Genomic DNA, 21371 nt, shown 5'->3' on the forward strand with positions numbered 1-21371 from the left:
ACGCTAGATGGGCGTTTCCGGAATAGGGTGGGAGGAACCAAAGAGGAAAAAAGGGCTAGGTCAAGGCGCGAAGGGGCCACACACCGCGGGGGCCTCTCTGGCCCTACCCAGGCCCTGTTCCCGATACTTTTCCGGAAGAAAGTAATCTGGGAGCGACGGAGATGCCGCGCGGAACTAGGAGGACTCGTCGCTCCGTGACGCTCTGGCCCGAAGCCGACAACCTCTTTGTGGCTTCTGGAGAACTGGGCGAGCTAAGTATTGGAGGTAAGGAGGCGGGGCAGGCGGGGGTAGGCGGGGCTAGCCTGGACCTCTGAAAAACCTCCGATTCCACCCTCCGGTCATTTCTGTATTTTACCTCGTACTTCGTTTTCTAGTTGAGGCTGCAGCTTGGGAAGTCCTACTTGAGGTCTAATCCGAGATCTTCCTGTTGCAGCCCAGTCTATAGTAGCCTGTATTTTCACTTCTTAGGTTTCTCTTCTCCCTCTGCCTCCCTGACCCTTTTTTCAGCTTCTGCCACCTGGAGGCTGCTTTTCTCAGCTAGAGAGATTCAAGTGGCCCAGCGGGTTCGTTTTAAGGATGTGCATGGTACTGGACCACAGAGGAGGCACACTGAAGTCTCGGGCTTGGGGGGAGTAAAGAAAAGAAATGGGTAAAAATATCTGAGAGAGGAGGAGGGACCTACAGAGAGGGAGACGGATTTACAGGGGAGAAGGAATGGAGACCCGCCCGGAGGGGTAGGGTCGTGGACAGAAACCGACGGTAGGGGATGAGGAGACCTAGAAAGAGGGGAAAGATGAAGATCCAGGAAGGAACAGAGACATTCAAATTCAAATTCTGGCTCTGCTATTTAATAACAGTGTGACTTTGGTCAAGTCATTTAACCTCTCTGTGCCTTACTTTCCTTATCTACAAAAAGGGGATGATAATAGGCCTGGCACATAGAACGTTTTCCAGCATTATATAAATTAGTAAAAATAGGACAATACTTTGCACACAGTGAGTGCTCAATAAAAATTAGGGTCCACCCCTACTTATTGGCCCCTTAGTGGATGAGACAAGATGAACTGGTTGGGGCAATGAGAAAATTAACCTCTTCTCTTTTCTCCTTTCTCAGGGAGGCCCTGCCCCTGCCCCAACACATCCAGCCTGGCCTCCTGTAGTTTGCCACTGACACTCCTACTTATTCACCTCGTTCTCCACAGAGCCAAAGGCCAGGCCTGAACCGTGACGCCTGACTCCTTGTCCATACTACCCTCCCATGGCCTGCCACACAGGACCAAGGTCTGATTGATAACACAGCAGAGAGCCAGCAGATGAATGGACACCTCGAAGCAGAGGAGCAGTGGGACCAGGTAAGGGCCCCTCCAAAGACAAGATCACCATATCATGGGACAGTTTCCTCCTCCTTCTCATCCCTGTTTCCTCATATCTGTAACTTGGTCTCTGTCTCTGAGTCCCAGCCTCTTTGGTCAGTGTGTCTGCCTTTCTCCCTGGGTCCCAAACTCAGGTGCTATGTTTCCCTGACTCTCCATCCTGCTGGGTTTCTGTCCCTCTGTCTCTGTGTCATTCTTTGGCACATAATACCTGGTGCTGTTGCTACTCTGGGTTGAATACAAGATACATTGTTTGGCAATAAATGAACTTCTTCTTCCATTTATTTCTTTATAGCAAGCTCTGTCTCTATCTCCTTTTGCATGTGTCTTTCTCCCTACAATTCTGTTTTTAGGTCTCCTGATATTATTCTTGTCTTTATGTTTTTCAGTTTCATCAGGTCTTTGCCTCTCGATTTCTCCCTGTCACCATCTTTGCTTTCTGTCTCTTGGTCTCAGTTGCTCTCAGTCTCTGGGCCTTCACTATTTTCTCACCTACTCACCCATACTGTCTCTCCCATCTCTCTACTTTGTCTCCGTCTTATCCTATAATTGAGTCATTCACTAGGCAGATGTTTATGCCATGCTGCTTTCATTCTGGTTTGGGCCCGAGGTAAATAGTTTGTGATATATTTAAAAATTGACATACAATATTAAAGTATACAACATAATGATTCAACATTTGTATACACTGCAAAATAATCACCACAGTCCAGTCACCATCTGTCATTCTACAGTGTTAATACAATGTTATTGAATATAGTCCCCATGCTGTACATTATGTCCCTATGGTTTATTAATTTGTGAATTAATGAACCTCTCCTCCCTGGTTTTCATTCCAAGATATCTATCCTTATCTCCTTCTATCTGTGTATATCATTTTCTATGTTTTCTTGAGTCCTTACCTTTCACATTCTTAATTCTACTGTCTTTGTCTCTTTGTTTACATCTGACTCTATCTGAAAAAGAGACAACACTCTCCAAGTCTCTTATTGCCAATGACTGCTTCTCTGGGTCTTTTACTAATTCCCTTTGCATATCTCTGGGTCTTTGTTACTTGTGTCAGGGTCGGTCTTTATATCTACAGACCTCACTTTGTGCCTCTTCTCCTTTTTAAGCCCAATGGATAGGACTGGCCATTTGCCCTCAACAAAGATGGCGATATGGTCCCTGGTCGTGGGGCCGTGACGCCGCCTCTACTCGCGTGAGCCCTTACATTCAATGGCGGCGGTTCTCGCGAACATTCCGGCTCTCCGGCGACAGGCCCCTGCGCCAAGCTCGCACCCACCCTCCGCTCGCTCTTATTGGTGTGGCTCAGGCAAGCTGCATGGCCATTGGCTGAGCAGATACACACTCCCCCCCCCCACACCCCTGGGTCAGATGGGGGCGGTTGGTGCTGACTTGGGCCGTTTGGAGGAGGACCCTGCGTGTGAGGAGGATGCGGGGGTCGAGGCAGGGACCCAAGTCTGGGTGACCGCGGGGCCAAAAGGAACAGAGAAACGCAGGCTCGGGACTGGGGTACTAGGGTTGTGGGATGAAGATGCAGAACCAGAACCGGGGCTGAGGGATCCAGGAATGGAAACCCAGGTCTGTGACTGGGGTGTGGAAATCGGTGAGGGGTTGGGAGAATGGACACCGGGGACCGGGGAAATCGGAGACAAAGACTCAGGCCTAGGACTGGGGTAGCTGGAAGGTTGGAGAGAATGGAAAACAGGACAGAGACTCAGACCCAGGACTGAGGGAGATCTAGGACTCTGTGTCTAAACTTGATTTGAGGTAAGGGGTGGGTGAGTGGGAGGGGAGTCAGGGCAAATTTAGAGAATGGGCCTGAGGGAGCTGCCCAGGGCAGGGGGCAGAGGTGACTCCTTAGGGTGAAGCCACAGATGGGGGTGTGTCTGAGGCAGCTGCGGGGGGGGGGGGGGATGTGAGGGACAGGACTGGCAAGTGGCTGGGTGGGCGGAGCAGAAGGGAACAAAGGTGAGTAAGAAGGAGGAAGCAGAAACAAGGCAGAGGGCAGGGGGAGAGCCTCTGGGGAGGGGACCTCCGGCCCGGCTCCCATCCCCTCCCTGCAGAACAGGCGGCCAGAAGCCCAGGTCAGTGCTCAGGGTCCAGCTCTTGAACCCAGTCCCTTGCAGGTGCCTGCATGTGGCTCCTCTAGCTCTCTTGACTCCTTAGTCCCTTCGTGTCACATTCCTTTCTCAGTCATTTCCTGGTGTCTACATTTTCTCCTTCCTGCCTCTATCTACTGTCTTTTTCTGCCTTGCTTTTCAGACCCTCAGAGAGCCTTCTCAAGCCCCTACACTCTCCTAAGTATCTCTCATCAGCCTAGGTTTCATTTGTTTGAAGTTCTTTGTTTCCTCTCAGTGTTTCTCTGGCTCTGAGACCTTAGTCCTCTTTTTTCTTTGTGTCCAAGTGTGTCTCCCTTGTTATTTTCTCCATCTAGAGGTGACTGCATGTGAGTTGTTTTTCTCTGTCTTTGCATTTCTGTTTTTTATTCTCCACCACCCTGATCTTTGTCTTTTGCCTTATTTTTCCCAAAGCTCTTATCATCCAGCACACGTTTTACTTTTTGTTTTTCTGTGTTCCGATTAAAATATAAACTCCACAAAGGCAGGGATTCTCGTCAGTTTTGTTCCTTGCTGTGTTTGCTAGGCCTTGTACTGTGATTGGCACGTGGAGGGTACCGAATAATTATTTAGGGAATAAATGAATGAATGAATGTTTGCTTGCATGCCTGGCTGTGGACCCTTCTGGCTACTAGCCTTCCTTTCCAACAGATCTCTTCCCTGCATCCTCAGGGTCTCCCCACACTTGTCTGGACCTGTCTGTCTCTGGTGCCCCTGTGACCACCCTTCATCATCTTCCTCTGTGCACAGGCCCTTCCCCTGTTTCCATCCACCTGACATGGGGGTCCTGGACTCTGACTTCCACTCTTCCTTCCCACAGAAACCAGACTAGGAGCTGACCTGGAGCTGGGGCCACAGGCCTGGGACTGCCCTGAACAGGGCTGAGGCTATGGCCCCACCGCCGCCGCCTGCATTGGCCACCAGCACTCCACTCCTGCACGGCGAGTTTGGTTCCTACCCAGCTCGAGGCCCACGCTTTGCCCTCACTCTGACATCTCAGGCCCTGCACATACAGCGACTGCGCCCAAAGCCTGAAGCTAGGCCTCGAGGAGGCTTGGTCCTGCTGGCTGAGGTCTCAGGCTGTTGTACCCTCCGGAGCCGCAGTCCCTCTGACTCAGCGGCCTACTTCTGTGTCTACACATACCCGCGGGGCCGGCGTGGGGGCCGGCGCAGAGCCACACGCACGTTCCGGGCTGATGGGGCAGCCACCTACGAGGAAAACAGGGCTGAGGCTCAACGCTGGGCCACTGTCCTCACATGTCTGCTCCGTGGCCTGCCGCTGCCAGGGGATGGAGGTGAGGTCCTGGACAGCCTCAGTGTTTGCAGATCTTCCTCTGTGGACATCTGTCTACTTTTCTGTGTGCTTGTGTGATGTCTCTCTGGGCGTGTACTCAAAGAGTGATATCAGGCAGGGATTGGCTACAGAAGGAACAAATCACAGGCTTGAGAAAATTAGTTGTGTCTGCTGCTTTTGCCAGACTTTTGTCTCTGTCCCCTTCCCCCTTCCATGGGTCTTGACTACAGATGAGTCAGAGGCTGCTGGACTGACGAGAGCAGCAGACTGAAACATGATCGGTCACCACCCAGGGCACTCAGAGGTGGCATCTAAAACATTCGCCTTGGGGGTGCCGAGAAGGCTTTCAGTTGGCACAGGAAGGTGAAAATTCTAGGGTCCCTATCTGGTGGGACTTACTTGGTTCTGCAGGGTCCTGCAGGCCATTTGAGGGATAGCCCTAAAGGATGTCTTGGAGCCTCACAGAGTGAAGCAATCTGATCTGAGATCTAGGTGTTCTTTCTTGGTGAGGAACGTGGAAACTACAGTTCTCCTTCCTACTCCCACATGTAGGTTCAAAGGGCACTGGTTAGACATTCAAGCCCTGCCTTTTCTCAGATGGGGATGACCTCGGCGGGTGAAGCCAGGGAGAGAAAAAAACTTGAGATTCTGGTGCTAGTCTTACACCAGTTCCACTGGGGGCTGATTGCAGTTACTGATTTTTTTTTTTAATTTTTTTTTTATTCATTTTGAGAGAGGGAGAGAGAGAGACAGAGAGAGAGAGAAGGGGGGAGGAGCTGGAAGCATCAACTCCCATATGTGCCTTGACCAGGCAAGACCAGGGTTTCGAACCGGTGACCTCAGCATTTCCAGGTCGACGTTTTATCCACTGCGCCACCACAGGTTAGGTCGCAGTTATTTATTTTTGAGGTGAGGTGCCTGGGTCTCTGCCTCTATGGACTCCTCCCCTCTCTGCAGAAATCACCTCCCATCTTCTGCCAAAGCCTCCTCGATTGCTTCTATTGGTTAATCCCTTTGGTGGGCGTGGCCTGGCTTGGCAGTGGTGTAAGAACCATGTGCTGCCCATGATCTCCGAAGCTGGACTGTCCTTCAACCTCATCCAGACAGGTAAGGGCGGTGTCAGGTTGGAGGGTGAGGGCTTGGGGCTGGACTCCTGAGTCTTAGGGAGTGGTGGTGGAATAGCCTGCCTTACCTCCTGGTTCCCCACATTAGAACGACAGAACCACGCTCGGGAGCTGGTCCAGGGACTGAGCCTGAGTGAGTGGGATGGCATCATCACAGTCTCAGGAGATGGGCTGCTATATGAGGTAGGGCAGGAGCCCCTTACCCTGAGCCCTAGGGGGACTGTGGAGGTCAGGAGCAGTACCCAGGTGTCTGGTCTCTGACCCTCCAGGTGTTGAATGGACTTCTAAATCGCCCCGATTGGGAAGAGGCTGTGAAGACGCCTGTGGGCATCCTCCCCTGTGGCTCGGGCAATGCACTGGCCGGAGCTGTGAACCAGCATGGGGGGTAGGTGGGCTTTTCCTGCATTGGGTGAATCTGAGGATACCCCGAAGGAGAGATAACAGGGACCTGGCATATCTGTCCCCTTCCACACCCCAGCCAGTCAACTGTCAGGCTGATCACTCTGGTGTTTTTGCTGGTCTTGTTCCCAGCTGTCCCTAGTGCATAGAACTGTGTCTGGCACACCAGCGACACTTAGTGAATGCTTATGGAATGAAGAATTGACAAGGAATCTGGCCCATTAAAGAGTACATCCAGAGGTGCAGAAGTGGCCAAATGGCTGCGGGTTGGCCCAGGGACATGGTCTGCCTGGTCCTCTTGCTATCTGTCTCTTCCCTTGTCCTATATTCTCTCTCTCATCCAACATGTTTACTCTTTCTCACCGTGTTAATCCATCTCTGGCTCTGAAGGTTTAAGCAGGCACTGGGCATTGACCTGCTGCTCAATTGCTCACTGCTGCTCTGCCGGGGTGGCTGCCGCCCACTGGACCTGCTCTCTGTGACGCTGGCCTCGGGCTCCCGCTGTTTCTCCTTCCTGTCTGTGGCTTGGGGCTTCGTGTCAGATGTGGACATCCAGAGTGAGCGCTTCAGGGCCTTGGGCAGTGCCCGCTTCACAGTGGGTACCGTGCTGGGCCTTGCCACACTACACACCTACCGCGGACGCCTCTCCTACCTCCCTGCCACCATGGAGCCTGCATCACCCAACCCTGCCCCTGGCCTGCCCCGTGCCAAATCAGAGCTGACCCTTACCCCCGTCCCAGCTCCACCTGAGGCCCACTCACCCCTTCATCGCTCTGTGTCTGACCTGCCCCTGCCTCAGCCTGCCCTGACCTCCCCTGACTCACCTGAACCACTGCCCATCCTGTCCCTCAATGGTGGTGGCCCAGAGCTGGCCAGGGATTGGAGTGGAGCTGGGGATGCTCCACTGTCCCCAGACCCACTGCTGTCCTCGCTCCCTGGCTCTCCCAAGTCAAGTGTACTCTCACCTATCACCAAGGGGCTGCCGGAAATGCCAGCATCCTGTGGTCTAACTCCCATCCCTGATGGTGACCCAGTAGCCATCTCTACTGGGGGCCCACCGGACCACCTGCTTCCTCCTCTGGATACCCCACTACCCCCAGGCTGGGTGACACTGGAGGGGGACTTTGTGCTCATGTTGGCCATCTCACCTAGCCACCTGGGAGCTGACCTGGTGGCAGCTCCCCACGCGCGCTTTGACGACGGTCTGGTGCACCTGTGCTGGGTGCGCGGTGGCATCTCGCGGGCTGCACTGCTGCGCCTTTTCCTGGCCATGGAGAACGGTAGTCACTTCAGGCTAGGCTGCCCGCAGCTGGGCTATGCTGCTGCCCGTGCCTTTCGCCTGGAGCCGCTCACACCTCGTGGAGTGCTCACTGTGGATGGGGAGCAGGTGGAGTACGGGCCCCTGCAGGCACAGGTGCATCCAGGCCTTGGTACACTTCTCACTGGGCCTCCTGGCTGCCCTAGGCGGGAGCCCTGAACCTCACAAAATTTGGAGCCCACTATGGGCGGGGCCTGGCTGCTAGAGTTGAGGCCCCACGTGCAGGATCTCTAGCCCCATCTCAGGGCTGCGCATACCCCTCGGGGACCAGAGGTGATGCTGGGTAGTACCATTCGTGGGGCCATCAAGGTCACAGGAAACTGGGCTCACCTGAGAAGGCAGTGCCTAACGAGAGGGGCTCAATCCAAACCCTTGCTTCTGACTCGCTGAAGACCCTGCCAGCGAGGGTGGAGCTTGTCTTAATGCGTTGTCCAATGATGGGCCCCGGAATGTACGAGCTGGCCAGTCAGGGCCCGGGTCTAGGCCTGTCAACTCCGGTGCCTCTATTTTACTGGCCAATCAGCCCAGGAGGGGCAGGGTCCCCGGGGCCTACGCTAGCATTTGCACTAAAGTTGCTTCCCGCTCTGCTGGTGCGGGCGGGGAAACTCATTTCCCATTTTCTGTCTCCTTTGTATCCCCAGACCCCAATCTTCAAAGCAATTGAAAAGGTCTATGCAATAAAGACAGTCGCTTCATTCCTCTGAGACCCTCGCCCCTTCATCCAGCAACCTGTGTAAGGGGCAGGACTCGATACCAGCAGCTCCTGCCTTTCAGAGCCCGAAGCCCAGGGCTGCCCACGAACTACAGTCAGTGTGACCCGCTGGCCTTGAACTACAGTCAGTGTGACTCCCGTGGCCAGGGAGCTGCCTCCTCCCCCACGACAGGTGGCTCTGGGTTATCAAGATTTATTCAGGATCGTGTTAACGGAGGCGGTGGGAGGATGGGGTCCCCGACGTGCCGGGGGCGTACACAGAGAACCCTCCCTCGCGGGGGAGGCTTGCTTTTTCTTAAAAATATAAATGTATTTATCTGCATCATTACGTCCTTGGGGCACCCAGCTGGCTGGCCCGTGGGCCACAAGGTAGGGAGGGAAGAAGGTGTTGGGGCACAAGTCTGAGTGAGGCAAAGGAGAGCCCCGCCGGGTGAGGGTGAGGAGGCAGCCTCACAGGGCTCCATGCTGGGCCTGGTAGCGGGACAGCACAGCGCGGTAGTGGGACAGCTCCTGGCGCACGGCCACCACCTCCTGCCGCAGCAGGGCGTTCTCCTTCTCCAGGAAGGCCGCCCGCACCGATATCTGGTTCTCCTTAAGCCGCCTGGCGTCGCGGGACCGCTTGGCTGCCTCGTTATTCTTGTACCGCCGACTCCAGTACTTCTCATCCTAGGGGTGCGGAGGTGGGCAAGCACTGAGGTCCAGAGGGGCCCCGGCCACAGCGAGAAGGAGCAATTCTGCTTGTTCCTTCAAGGACCAGAGAGGATCTAAAAGACCTCTAGGGCTGCTTCTTGCCGAGCATGGGGACTAAAGGATACCGGGTCTTCCCTGGGATGGGTACCCAAGGGTCTGCCCTTCTTGGGTCCTGGTTGCTAAGGAAAGCAGGCCCCAACAACAGTGAAGGTATGAGAGAGCCTCCTACCCCAAACCACTGGGCTTCAAGCCTCTTAAGGTGCAAAGCAGACCCTACCCTCACTTGACAAAGGGTCTGCGATTAGCTCCGGCTTGCTAGGGATGCTTATTCCCTAGTAACAGGACTTTCAGGGTATGAAAGCTCCCAGTAAAAGCACCGCCCTATACATCACCTTTCCAGATCCTGGTTACTAAGGAGAGCCTAGCCTCCCTAGTGATAGGATTTGATGTCCCATAAAATTCTCCTAGAGCTGGTCCCTTTGGGCCTGGTTGCCAAGACAACCTCATCCCTCCTTAACAAACAAAAGTAAGGTGGTCCCAAGGACTGCAGCTGGTCTCTGACCTACTGCCTTAAATAGAGGCCAGGGAGCTGTCCCCTGCCCAAGACATCCTGGTTACTTGAAGAGTTGCCTTTTAGTAGATAGAAGAGATTATCATGAGACCTTCCTACATGACTATGCCCAGAATTCTCTAGTCCTGGAATTCAGTTGACCCTCATTTAATTGAAGCTTCATTCCTGCTTGCTAGGACAAATCTAGTCCCTAGCAATAGGGCCCTGTGGCAGGAGAAACCACCAATGTAGATTAGGCTCATAGGCCAGTCCTAGCTGCTTTGAGTAGTTATGTGAAGGCACAGCCAAGTCTTGTGAGAGAAACCCAGGCACCTCTTGTTAGGGAAGACCCCCAGTACTGGAAAAGACAGAATGCTAGAAAGTACCCAAATCAGAATGTGGCCCTGGCTACCAATGGGAACCTGAGGCTTCTTGCCAATGAGGCAGTCCAGACCCAGGAAACAAAGGACTAGGGGGCTGCCTCCTAGGCGGATGCAATCAACCCAAAGGATGCCTCAAATCAGAGATCAAAAGACAAGCCCCAGCCTGGCTGGCCACTAAGAAGAGACAGACTGATACTCCATTGTGAAGAAATACTATCCTTAGCAACTGAGCTCGGCAGAACCTGAATCCTGCCCCACTGAGGGGTTTGGGTCCAGCTGACAGGAGAAACTCCAGTCTGTACAACTCAGTCCAGCAGGGCTGCTTGAGTCTCTGCCCCACAATGATACCATCTTCATAAATCTCAAGCCCAAAATTTTGCCCCCTTGCACCCATGGCCAAAAAGAACTGATCCTTGGCTGTAGAACCTGAGAGCTAATCCTAGGAAGAGCCCAGGCGTAACTCTGAGGAGCCCTGGCTGTAGGGGCTGTGCTGGCCAAGCCTGTGTTCAACATCTGGCAGTGCTCACCTTCTGCTCCTCTGGCACCTGAATCTTCCTTGCCTTCTTCATGATGGGCTGGGGCTTAAGCTCCTCCTCTGAGAAGCGATGTCTCCGAGGGTCAAAGGTCTCATGGCCGGGAATGCTTGACAGGGCTAGATCAGCAGGGTCGGGTTCAAAGGTCATCAGTACCTCCACGGTATCTGGGTCCACAGGGCTGGGTGTGTCCCGAGAGGTCAGACCTTGGGGAAATAGAATGTTATCACCGAGTGTGTATTTATTTTGGGGAGGTGTTCCCAGATGCTAATCCCTACTCAGATTATATCCACTCAGGTATATCCACCACAATGAAGGCCAACATAAAGCTTGCCAGGGATCCAGCTCCCTAATATAAAATACAAAGGCTCCCTAAGCCACAAAGACACTTAGAAATCATGGAATCAACTCCATTTTTACAAACAGGGAAACTGTGGCCCATTCTTTCCCTTACTTGTCCTAAGTTACAATTGAGTCTGGGCTATTGCTTCTAAAATCTCAAGACTTCAGAGTCAGTGTTAGCTTCTTCCTCATAAACTAGCCCGAATCCTTCTTACTGAATCCCTGACCAACGTCGACACCCTAAGCTGTGCAGGGGAAAGGAATTCAATGTATTGAAAAGACATCAAGAGCCTCTTACGACTATTAGCTCTCAAGAGTTAGGGAAGAGAAGCGGAAAGAGCTCTAAGATTCCAGAAGGTTGGTTCAACAGGGGCGGGAGGTCTGTGCCTTTAAGAGCTAGCAAGCAGGGTTCAGCTGAGGACACCGGTTCAGGGCCGAGTCACGTGCTGGCGCCTGCTTTCCCGCCCTCCCTCCCCCTAGCCAGGGCTCCCTCACGTTCCCCAGGACCCTCCCCTTCCCACGTGACTGCGCGTGCGCGGAACACTAAGGAGGTTAGGAGAGGACTCACGTGGTGCGGGAGTGTGCGGCTGGGAAGGGGAGGGCCCTGGTTCTGCCTGGAGGCCTGGCCAGAAGCAGGTGTGTCCTGGAATCCCCAACCTGCTGCCCGGCCCTGGAGACCCCAAGGTGCCAGACGTAGCACCCCTTTCCTTTTGCTCCCGCGGGTCTCTCAGCTGGGACCCCTCAACCTCCAAGGATCCAGTCCCCCTTGCTCTCTGGGAAATACAGGAGAACCAGTCCCCTCGATCTTCTCCTAATCCCCTCGCCACTGGAGTACACGCCATTCAGGGATCTCAGGCACTTCCTCTCCTAGGAATATAGGAAGCTCTCACCCCAGTGGAAGACCTAGAATGAAGATCCTCGGCCTTCTCCCCTCTGCTGGACTGCAGGACCCCAGGATCCTAGCCCTTCTCTAGTGGGGGATGCAGAAACCAGAGCTGACAGCCCCTTCCGTGTGCGGAAAGTATGCCCAGCCCCAGCCTGGCCTAGGAGTTCGCTCCTACCCCAGTTCCACCTATTCCAGGCCCAGAATATGGGGACACAGTCCACAGATCACTCCGGTGTTCTGGGCTCCCAGTCCCACCTCCATGAGTTCCCACGTTCCAAAGAAAAGTCCACACTAGTGCCCCAATTAGGTAGACTTTCTGGAATTAAGGGGTCCCAAGTCCCTCCTATCCGATGGAACCTGGATACCCAGTCCTTCATCCATTAGGGGACATACAAAACCTCATCCCGTCTCCCAACATCCCTCGACTAGGGGACCCAGAATTCAGCTGGGCAGCCCAGGCCCAAACCCTGTGTGGCACAGCCATACCCTCTGTACACTAAGCCCCGCCCACCCACGGTCCTGCCCCAGCCGCTGCACCTGCGCGATGGCCGGCGGCCCCTAGGACAGCCCGGGAGGGGGCGTGCCCGGGCGAGGAGCGAGGGGAAGAAGAGCCGCAGGAGCCTGGTCCCGGGGAGGGTGCGGGCGTGCGCACGGGCGAGGGCGCCGGTGACGGGCCGCCTGGGGGCGGCGGACTGGGAGGGAGCCCGTGCTCCAGCAGGAAGGCGTCTAGGTCCACGTACTCCACGTCGCCGAATGGCAGCGTCCGATCCCACAGCAGCGGAGCCAACAGACTCGGGCCAGGTGCGGCCGCTGGGCGCCCCCGTGGGGACCCGCCGCCCACCACCGCCCCAGCTGGGGCATCCACCGGACCCGCCGTCTCCAGGATCGGCCCGGGAATTGTGGCTGCCGGCAGAGCCGCTTTGCGCTCCTTTTCCTTCAGGAGACCTGGGGGGCCAGGAAGACCCGTCAGGGGAGGGAGGGAGAGGAAGGATAGAGAAGAGACCCCCCGAGTTAGGGAGACAGCAGGAAGGGGAGGATAGAGACCCACAAGATGAATATCCAGAGAAAGAGGGGACAGACGGGGATGGGGAGACCGGAACGGAGGGCAAGGACCCAGGCAGAGGAGAGGACAGAGACGAGAGAGAGACCCATAGACAAAGATCAGAGACGGGAGCGACAGAGACCGAGAAAGGGGGACAGAGACCCAGAGAGAGATAGACATTCAGAAAGAGGGAGGAGGACAGGGACCCAGAGAGAGGGGAGGTCAGAGATGCAGAGAGCACAGAAACCCGGTAAGGGACAGACATAGAAGGGGGCGGAAGTTCAGACAGAGGTAGGGTAAGAGTTGGGCAGGTGAGCGAAAAAAATAACAACTCTGTGATTCCTCTGTAACACCCCCCCCCCCCCGCGCACTGTACACCCTTCTCCCCGCCCCCATACTCTGTAAGGGACAGGAAGGGGCTCTATTCCTGGGGCACATTCCTCATCCCTAGACTCCATGTGACCCCAAGAGGCCCCGCCCAAGCCCGTGTCACCACCGTGTGAGCATCCGACACACCCCCTCCCTCCTCCCTGGACCCCAGGGGTCCAGACTCTAGGAACCAAAAGAAAGAGGGGTTTGGGGCCTAGGCTCTTGGGTCTTCTGGGAGGACCCTGGGAGGCCTGGGCTCCTGGGCCCTCGGGGTGGACGGACTTGAGAGCCGATACCTTTGGGTGCTGGGTGCTGAAAGATCTGGGGGCCTAAACACCTTAGTAAATGGGCAAATAAAGGTTGGGAAGATGGACTCTCGGCACGTAGGGGGTAACTGGACCCCCTCCACCAGCACCTGAGTCCCTAAGGGAGTAGGGTGTTTGAGCTGGGTGGGGTGGGGGCTAGAACTCACAGCTGGCTGGTTCTTTGGGCTTGCTGGTCCCTTGCAGAAGGCTCCGCAACCCAAGCAGCGCTCCCCCGCCAGGGGGGGCCCCGGCCGAGCTGCCCAGCAGCAGGGGGGCCGGGGTCCTGTCGCTCACGGGCCGCGCCATCACCGGGCACCTGCCCGCAAGTTCACGGGCTCATCAAGAGGCGAAGAGCTGGCCTGCCAGTCAGTGGAACACTGCTGTGGTTCGGGCAAGTGTCTGCCCAGGGACGGGCGAGCGTAGCTTGAAATATTCCAGTATCCAGAACAGTGCAAATCCTAGGAGCGACGGGGATTTGGAGTCCTCGCTGCAGAAACGTGCAACTCTAGAGGGTCCCAGGAGACCATGCAGTCTGGGTAAGGGAGTGATCAAATCAAGCGGCCAGCTCTTTGCAACAGAGGGTTTAAGGGGACTCAAGGCGTTGCTTCTGTAAGGTGGGCGAGCGTGGCTCTTGCAAAATCTGCAGCTCTCAACGGAAGGCGCTTGCAATCTGCACCAAGAGGTGTGCGCGGAGGGGCGGGGGAGGGGGCAGGAGGAGGTGGCTGCCTTGAGGCGTGGCCAAAGCAAACTTCTTTCGCGGAAAAAAAAAAAAAATCCAAACCAAAACACCCGACGCCACAGCGAGCACCCCTCCTCTCGGCCCCCGCCCGCCTCTAGGGCCATGCTTCCCAGCCGCGTGCCTCCCTCGGGCTGAAACTGCTGGCCAATCGCGTCCCTACCCCTCGAGGCGCATAGCCAATGGGACCCCTGAATCTGCCAAGGCCCAGGATGCAGGAGGGGCCCGGTGCGTGAAGTTGCCTGGATTTTTTTTGCGGGAGGCGGGACCCTGACCTACATTTGGCCAATGGAAGACAGCGCTGGGGGCGGGACCGTGACCTAGTTCGAGCCAATGAGGCAGGCGGGAGGAGGAAGCACATGGCTCTGCGCGTGCTGCCTGACCCGGAGAGTGGGTAAGGAGTGGAGGGTGGAGGGTGGAGGGTGGAGGGTGGAGGGGATGAGGCACAGCTTAAAGGAGCCGCAGGTCCAAGCGACTGTTTTAGGAAACAGGAAACCAAGACCCGAATAGTGGGGTTTAGGAAGAGGGAGATTAGTTCCCAAAAGAAGGCTGCCATTCTCTAATACCCCACCGCGCCTAGAATCAGACCACTGAGAAACAGGAAATGTTCTGTCCCTTTAATAGCTTTGTTTTGGGGGTAACTCCCCTCCCCTCTTGGGTAGGGTTGGGAAGGGAAGGCGCAATCCTCGATGGGCGTCTCAGCGACCGTGGGGGGGCACCATCCACTGTAAGACAGACGATAATGATTGGGGACGTTAGTTTAGGGCACGGTAGGACGGACCACGTAGGGGCGTGCAGTAGGCGGGGCCTGGGCCGCGTAGGGCTCTACCACCCCGAGGCTGAGAAGGGGGCACCGGAATATACCAGGTTGAGAAGTTGGGGAAAAGGTCCGGCAGTAGGCTCAGTCCTAGAGAGGGAGCAGCAGGGTGGAATAGGGAAGTTCATTTCAGCATCAGACTGAACTACGTGAACTAATTCTTTGGGGGGTTGCGAGTGGGGGGGGTCTGGAATGTACCATGTTGAGAAGCCACAGAGGTGGCCGTTGGGATCGCAGGCTGAACCGAGAGGAGGAAGTAGGAAGGGAAAGGAATTGAACTATGTTGTTCTCAGTAAAGGGGGCTATCAGATTATGGAACAGCATAAGGTTATATTACATGGAAACTGGAAATGGATCCGGATTCTACCACTCTGGAAAGCCATAGTAATAGGAACCGCGGACCAACCGTTAATCGTACCACAAAGAAGCCAGGGCTCTCGGGTTATATACCAAGGTCCAAGTTGTAAACAGGAATGACAAATCATGGACCAGCAATGGTCTATGGCAAGGAACGCTGACACATAGGGAGGAGGGAGAAAGCGAGTGAGAACTGAGGAGGCTGGACTATAAAGAAGCAGCAAAGGCGAGTAGGACTGTATCACATTGACACACCATCGGGATACAGGCGGGTTAGACCAAGGGGGGGGGACGGACGACCATACCATGCAGGCGGTAGTTGGGGCCTCGGCAGCGCCTCTCGGGGTGCCGGGGGTCCCTGTTGCCCCTCAAGGCCCTGTGGGCCAAGGGCTGCAGGGGCCGGCCATTACCGCTGAGGCTCTGGAAGATCTGGGATGGAGGATTCTGGCTCAGGAGTCTCAGGGAATGCATCTGCCACGGGAGGGGGTGGTGGGAAACTGGGAGTGAATAATGAATGGTTCTGGTGACCTTACACAGGAAGTCCCGCCCTGGGAGTAGATCAGAGGGGTCTTGCTCAGATCCACCCTAGCCCCAAGGGTCATCTGACCCTCTGACCCCCTCCAAATCCCAGTCAAGGTGGGGAAGGAGGGTAGCTGAGGCAAGAACAAGGGTCACCTGGAGGGAGGTGATATTGAGGGCCCGGTCAATGAGGATCCAGGTGACAGTCTCAGAGCAGGGCGGGGTGCTGAGAGAGCCCTGATAGGTGATGAAGCCAAAGGAGTCAGGGAATAGTAGCTCCAGGCTCAGGTCTTGAAGAAAGTAGGCATCGTCTGCGGGCATATTGCGCTAGAGTGAAGAGGGGTGCCCCTCTTGAGCTCCCCTCATGTACACACGTCTCCACCAACACACTAGGGACTTACTCTTGTAGGAGATGCGAGTGATGGTGTCGCGGTTAAGGAGGCGGCTGAGGAATGGGTTTGAGCTGCCAGCCACCTGTGTGAGGATACGTGAGGTGAGAAGGTAGGAACCCAGAAGCCCAAGCCCTCCATCCATTCCCTAGTACCCAGGAGTCTGGGCCTCCCAGCATCCCTCTTCCTCAGACCCCGGATTCCAGGTGCCCAGCTCCGCCCTCCCTCCGAATCTTGCCTGGGCTCACATTGACAAAGAGGCTGAGAATGGCCAGGCCATTGGGGCCCCGGGAGGCAGCACTGAGGTTTCCGTAGAGTTCTTGGTTGAAGTGGATGAGCTGCACCTGGGAGGAAAACACAGAGAATGGGGTTCCCCAACAGAAGGGGCAGAGAAAACAGGTGCATTTCTGGGCCTTTGGAGGTCCCAAGTCAGGTTAAGGATTAGTGCTAGGGAGGATGCAGTTCTGTGGGGAGGACATAGGGAGGCATTAAGAGGAGGGTGTGGTGGGAGGCATTGGGTTGACTCAGGCCAAGGGCCAAGGGTTAAAGGTTAGTGGCCTGCACCTCAGCAGAGAAACCCTGGTGATTGATCTGGTGTTCAGAGCCGGCTCCATCACGTGCCCCAAATAGCAGCCGCAGTTCACTGAGTCGGTGGCTATAAAGGAGGGGACCCCCAGACACATTGACCACGGGCCGGGGTGCAGGCAGGAAAGACACATGGCGACCGGTGTTGTACAGGGTTCCCCGGAGCTGTGGGAGAGGTGGAAGCCCACATGGGAACACAGAAGATCTCTTTCCTCCCATTTCCACTTCTACATTTCCCACTTCCAACAATCATTTAATCATTCAGCATAGTTTGAGCACCAGTAAGCCATGAGCAAAGGAGAGAATTGTGATGGAAGCCAGATGGGCAATTATGGGGCATTTTTTATATTTTTCTTTAAATAATTGAATGTATAACACATCTGGCACAGTGCCAAACAACTGTTTGTTATTATTACTTATTCTGATAGAAGGATTTTGAACAGAAGAGGTATGATCTGGTTTGGGTTTTTAAACCTCTCTGGCTATGGGGTGGAGAATGGATTGCAGGAGGCAGAGAGGCAGGTCAGCAAGGAAGTTATGGCACCTGTCCAGGTGCAAGACGATGGTGGGGACAGTGGAGGTGACAAGAAATGAAAAGATGAATGTTCTTTAGCAGGGAGGCTAGAAAGGACACACTGGAAATGGGAATGAAGGAGAGAACAGGATGGAGAATAACTCCAAGGCTTTAGCTGGGTAGCAGAGTGAAGGATGGTGCCTGCTCTTATAAGACGTGGTATTGCATAGTGGGCAAGAGCATGGATGCTGGGGCAGCACTGCCTGGGTCTGAATCCCAGCGCTGGCACTCTCTAGCTGTGTGACCTCAGGCAAATAACTTAACCTCTCTGTGCCTCAATTTCTGCATCCATAAAATAAAGATAATATTAGCACTTATTTCATGGTGTTGCTGGAAGAATTAGAGGGTTTAATAAGCTTTTAAGTTAGTGACTCACACAGGAAACATTCTGTTTCACCATTGCTTCTAGAGAGATGGGGAGACTAGGGAGCCATGTGTGGGGATGGAAGAACAGGTGATCCATTTTAGAGTGGAAGGAGCCTCCTCTCCACCCAGCAGGTACCCCTTCTTTCCCAAGGCTGGCCTCCTCTCTGCCCACCCCAGTGGATTTGGTAACCCCTCTCACCAGGCCCCTTACCTTCTCTCCCCCAGTGCTGAGCCTCAGTGGGGGCAGGAAGGGGTCATAAAGAACCCTCTTCAGCTCTATATCCACGGGGCTCTGCCGCTTCCCCACTGCACACAGACTCCAGGCTGCGTTCACCAGGCCCCAGAAGGGAGGCCCTGGGGGCAGGGGCAGGGCAGGGAGGAAAGGGAGTCAGAAATACAAATTGGATCCAAACGTTGGCATCTGTTGAGAAGGCTGTAGTCTGGGCTGGGGTCCTGGACTCCTGAATCTGAGGGAGAAGGGGGCTGGGGTCCAGAATACTGGGTCCTATAAGAATCTTGGAGGAGTTTCTTAAGATCCCCTAACATTTCCAAGCTTCTCCTTGATCAAACCTATCTTAAATGAAGTCATTGGGAAAGAAACTACGACTCCCAGCAGGCCCTACTAAGGCTGCCTGCCTACTTATCCACTGCCTGCCTGCCCAACAACCCATGGGAGTTGTAGTTCCTTCAGTCTCCCCTGCAGAACAGCTGGATAATGAATTTACCAGAAAGAGGAGTTCCAAGAGAGGGCTGGACAAGGCAGGGGAGGGGGCCACTGAACCTCTCTGGTTCCCAGCAGGAGCCTGGACCTGCTTGCCCCTTTCCCTGAAAATAACATTCACTCTTCCACCCCCACACTTTCCTTCCACTCACTCCCACTCACTACTTGAAATGCGCATGTATAATGTCCCATGGTGAGCCACTGGGTTTCAAAGGCTGGGCCGGACTCCTGAGGGAGGAAGGGAGGGGCTGGGACTCCTGGGGAGAAGAGGGTTCCTGGGTCCGAGGAAGGAGGTACCCGGGGCTGGACTGCTGGGTCCCCTCCCTGGCTGCACCTGGCACGAAGTTTCCCTGGAGATTATCCTTGTAGCTCCACCAGTCCTCGGGGTCAGGTGCGGGTCCGATGTGAGCTGGGGAGAGAGCAGCCTGAACCCCACACCATGACACCCCCGCCCCTCCCTCAGGGGCTCCTGCCCCTACCCCAGGCCTTACCTGCCGCCCCCAGTGCAGCCCAGAGTACCAGCGCTTGAGGGGCGCTCAGACTGGCTGCACCGCCCATCCCCGGGAGGCCTCTGGGCGACCCCTTCCCAGTGTCCCCGTCCCTCTCTCAGCTCTTCCCTCTCTTGTCTGTGGGACCCTGTCTCTCCTGGATTTCCAGCCTTGCTCTTCTCCCCACGGGGTGTTCTAGTTCTTCAAATACCAAGCCAGCGGGAGACTGAGATGCCCCCGACTCACTCCTCTCTCTCCTCCCCTCGGTGCTTCTCCTTCCTCCTTCCCCCCAACCCTCCAGTCTCCTTCTGCCTCCCGTTCTACTCTGCTCTGTGCCTTCTGCCTCTCCCTGGGGTTACCTCTAGGTTTCTAATCTACACCCTTCTTGGCTCTTTTCTTAAGCTCTCCCTAACTCCATGTCCCCATCCTGCTTCTCCCTCTTCCTCCTTCTCCTCCTCCTCCTCCTCCTCCCTCTCTCCCTTCTCTGCCCCTGCTTCTCTTCCTTCCCTTCTCTTCCTCTTCACCTCCTCTCTCCCTCCCTCTAAGCTTCTCTCTCCACCTCCTCCTCTCCTGCCTCTAATGTTTCTCTGTCTCTCTCTTCTCTCTTGTCCCTTCCTCTTACCCCTCCCTCTCTCGGTGTTATTTAATTTTTTTTGTGGTTGTTGGGGGGTGGGGGCGGGGGCTCTCACAGCACCAACACTCCTCTGGCGTGTGTGTGTGTGTGTGTGTGTGTGTGTGTGTGTGTGTGTGTGTGTGTGTGTGTGTGTTTTTAGTGCCCAAGGGGAAGGATGGAAGGGTCGCTGGGGCCGGGCAGGCGGGGGATGGCCGGGACACCTGGGGCCGGATCTGGCAGTTCCCATCCTCCGCAGAAGGGGGGAGGGGGGCGCTTAAGGTGGAGCTGGGAGAGGCCTCCCAAATCTGCGTTCCCAGGACCCTGGCCCCAGAAATGCGGAGTGCCCTAGCTCTCCGAGACCCTGGCTGGAGCCCGCACAAACGCCGGCAGCCTCCGCATCATGCTCCCCTCCAGGGGCTGCCTTAACCCGGCTGGGGATCCCCTGGGAGACCGGCGTGCGGTGCGGGCCGCTGACCAGGAGGGGGAGGCAGAGACCTGGAGAGGGAGATAGAGGTGGGGAGGAGGAGCCGGGAAGGCCCACGCGAGAGAGCCCGAGGTGAGGTCGGAGATTGCGGAGTCTCTGGAAGGGAAAGAGAGCCTGATAGATGCGGAGAGATGGGAGAGACATGGCGGATGGAGACGGAAGGGCGAGAGACAGAGGCACACACAGAGAGAGATCACCCAGAAAAAAAGGAAAAGGATACACAGAATGAGAGAGACACAGGTGGAGGCAGAGAAAAGATACACAGAGACACACACATCTAGAGATAGAAGCGGAGAGACCCACCGGTCGGTTAGAGGCAAAAACAAAACAAAAAACCCCACAAAAACAGAAGATGCCAGGCAGGAGCGAGTGGGGAGAGACAAACAGATCAAAAGACAGAAGGGCACAGCAAACACTGAGGGGAGACAGGAGAGGAGAGAAGCAGACACACATGCACATCTGCAAATAGAACTACTCATGGAGAGAAAGAGCTCTCAATAGGGAGGAACAGATGGCAGAAACAGAGACCCAGATAGAGGGAGAGAGACCCGGAAACAGGAAACTGACCTAAATGAAGTCAGAAAGGCTTTCAGAGATAGAGAATTGGAAATAGACGTTTAAAGACCTAGCGATGAAGGGAGACAGATACCCCCCAGAGAGAGCAGACATGTAGAGAGACAGAGAAAACACAAGAAAGAAAGGTGAGATTCTGACTAGGTAGCTTAGTTGGAGCGTGGTCTTGATACACCAAGGTTGCAGGTTCGTCCAGAGTCAGAGCACATACGAGAATCAACCCATGAATGCATGGATGGGTGGAACAACAAATCAATGTTTCCCTCTAAATAAACCTTGATTTGTAATTTTAAGAAAGAGAGGTGTATATTAACTATCCATTGCCACATAACAAATTATCCCAAAATTTAGTGGCTTAACGCAACAAACGTTTAATGTTGCACAGTTTCTGAGGGTTAGGAATTTTGGAGCAATCTAGCTGGGTGGTTCTGGCTGGGGGCTCTGGTGAGAGTGCAGTTAGGCTATGGGCTGGAACTGCAGTCAATGCAGGCTTGACTGGGGCTGGAAGACCCACTGCCAAGCTCACCTACATGGTGGTGGGTAGGAGGCCGCAGCTCCTTCACACCGTCTTTTCTGTAGGACTGCTGAGTATCCTCACAATATGGCTGCCAGCATCCCCCAGAGTCAGTGATGGGAAAGAGAGAGAAAGAGAGGTGGCTTATATGACCTAATCTCCAAAGTCACACATAATTACTTAATCAGAAAT

General features: G+C 55.0%; 3 protein-coding genes across 8 annotated transcripts; 1 reads left to right on the forward strand and 2 right to left on the reverse strand.

The window, feature by feature from the left end:
* The first annotated feature begins 9 nt into the window (after positions 1-9).
* On the forward strand, positions 10-8335 carry SPHK2 (sphingosine kinase 2). Of its 3 annotated transcripts, XM_066373909.1 has the most exons (7): positions 10-264; positions 1203-1352; positions 4317-4791; positions 5748-5897; positions 6003-6097; positions 6184-6299; positions 6704-8335. In XM_066373909.1, the coding sequence occupies exons 3-7, from the start codon at positions 4386-4388 to the stop codon at positions 7788-7790; spliced, it is 1854 nt and encodes a 617-aa protein (XP_066230006.1). In that variant the 5' UTR covers positions 10-264; positions 1203-1352; positions 4317-4385; the 3' UTR covers positions 7791-8335. The 3 variants fall into 3 exon arrangements, with proteins under 3 accessions (XP_066230006.1, XP_066230007.1, XP_066230008.1); XM_066373910.1 differs by lacking the exons at positions 10-264; positions 1203-1352 and adding an exon at positions 2741-2957; XM_066373911.1 differs by lacking the exons at positions 10-264; positions 1203-1352 and adding an exon at positions 3334-3463.
* A 185-nt stretch (positions 8336-8520) lies between these two features.
* DBP (D-box binding PAR bZIP transcription factor) lies at positions 8521-13888 on the reverse strand. 2 transcript variants are annotated; one of them, XM_066373916.1, is made up of 4 exons: positions 13611-13888; positions 12265-12672; positions 10494-10705; positions 8521-9009 (listed from the first exon to the last, which is right to left on the reverse strand). In XM_066373916.1, exons 1-4 carry the CDS (start codon positions 13747-13749, stop codon positions 8794-8796), a joined length of 975 nt encoding a protein of 324 aa, XP_066230013.1. In that variant the 5' UTR covers positions 13750-13888; the 3' UTR covers positions 8521-8793. The 2 variants fall into 2 exon arrangements, with proteins under 2 accessions (XP_066230013.1, XP_066230012.1); XM_066373915.1 differs by lacking the exon at positions 13611-13888 and having other exon boundaries at positions 12265-13096.
* Positions 13889-14746: 858 nt separating this feature from the next.
* Positions 14747-19624, reverse strand: CA11 (carbonic anhydrase 11). 3 transcript variants are annotated; one of them, XM_066373913.1, is made up of 9 exons: positions 18999-19618; positions 18842-18916; positions 17998-18140; positions 16826-17011; positions 16510-16605; positions 16274-16346; positions 16029-16183; positions 15659-15824; positions 14747-14904 (listed from the first exon to the last, which is right to left on the reverse strand). In XM_066373913.1, exons 1-9 carry the CDS (start codon positions 19063-19065, stop codon positions 14762-14764), a joined length of 1104 nt encoding a protein of 367 aa, XP_066230010.1. In that variant the 5' UTR covers positions 19066-19618; the 3' UTR covers positions 14747-14761. The 3 variants fall into 3 exon arrangements, with proteins under 3 accessions (XP_066230010.1, XP_066230011.1, XP_066230009.1); XM_066373914.1 differs by lacking the exon at positions 14747-14904 and adding an exon at positions 14920-15086 and having other exon boundaries at positions 17998-18110; positions 18999-19624; XM_066373912.1 differs by lacking the exon at positions 14747-14904 and adding an exon at positions 14920-15086 and having other exon boundaries at positions 18999-19621.
* Positions 19625-21371: the final 1747 nt, after the last annotated feature.

Source organism: Saccopteryx leptura, chromosome 3 (genome assembly GCF_036850995.1).
Source record: "Saccopteryx leptura isolate mSacLep1 chromosome 3, mSacLep1_pri_phased_curated, whole genome shotgun sequence".
Classification (NCBI taxonomy): Eukaryota; Metazoa; Chordata; class Mammalia; order Chiroptera; family Emballonuridae; genus Saccopteryx; species Saccopteryx leptura.

Coding starts and splice junctions, on each gene's coding strand:
- SPHK2 (XM_066373909.1), top strand. CDS start 4,386: ATGGCCCCACCGCCGCCGCCTGCATTGGCCACCAGCACTCCACTCCTG. Junction 6,098..6,183: donor GAGATGGGCTGCTATATGAG/GTAGGGCAGGAG, acceptor CTGACCCTCCAG/GTGTTGAATGGACTTCTAAA. Junction 6,300..6,703: donor GCTGTGAACCAGCATGGGGG/GTAGGTGGGCTT, acceptor CTGGCTCTGAAG/GTTTAAGCAGGCACTGGGCA.
- DBP (XM_066373915.1), bottom strand. CDS start 12,949: ATGTCTATCTCTCTCTGGGTCTCTGTCCCCCTTTCTCGGTCTCTGTCG. Junction 10,706..12,264: donor GGCCGCCGGCCATCGCGCAG/GTGCAGCGGCTG, acceptor TATTTCCCCAAG/GTCTGACCTCTCGGGACACA. Junction 9,010..10,493: donor AGGTGCCAGAGGAGCAGAAG/GTGAGCACTGCC, acceptor CCGCACCCCTAG/GATGAGAAGTACTGGAGTCG.
- CA11 (XM_066373912.1), bottom strand. CDS start 19,065: ATGGGCGGTGCAGCCAGTCTGAGCGCCCCTCAAGCGCTGGTACTCTGG. Junction 16,347..16,509: donor TTCTCAGCCTCTTTGTCAAT/GTGAGCCCAGGC, acceptor ATCCTCACACAG/GTGGCTGGCAGCTCAAACCC. Junction 16,184..16,273: donor CACTCGCATCTCCTACAAGA/GTAAGTCCCTAG, acceptor ATATGCCCGCAG/ACGATGCCTACTTTCTTCAA.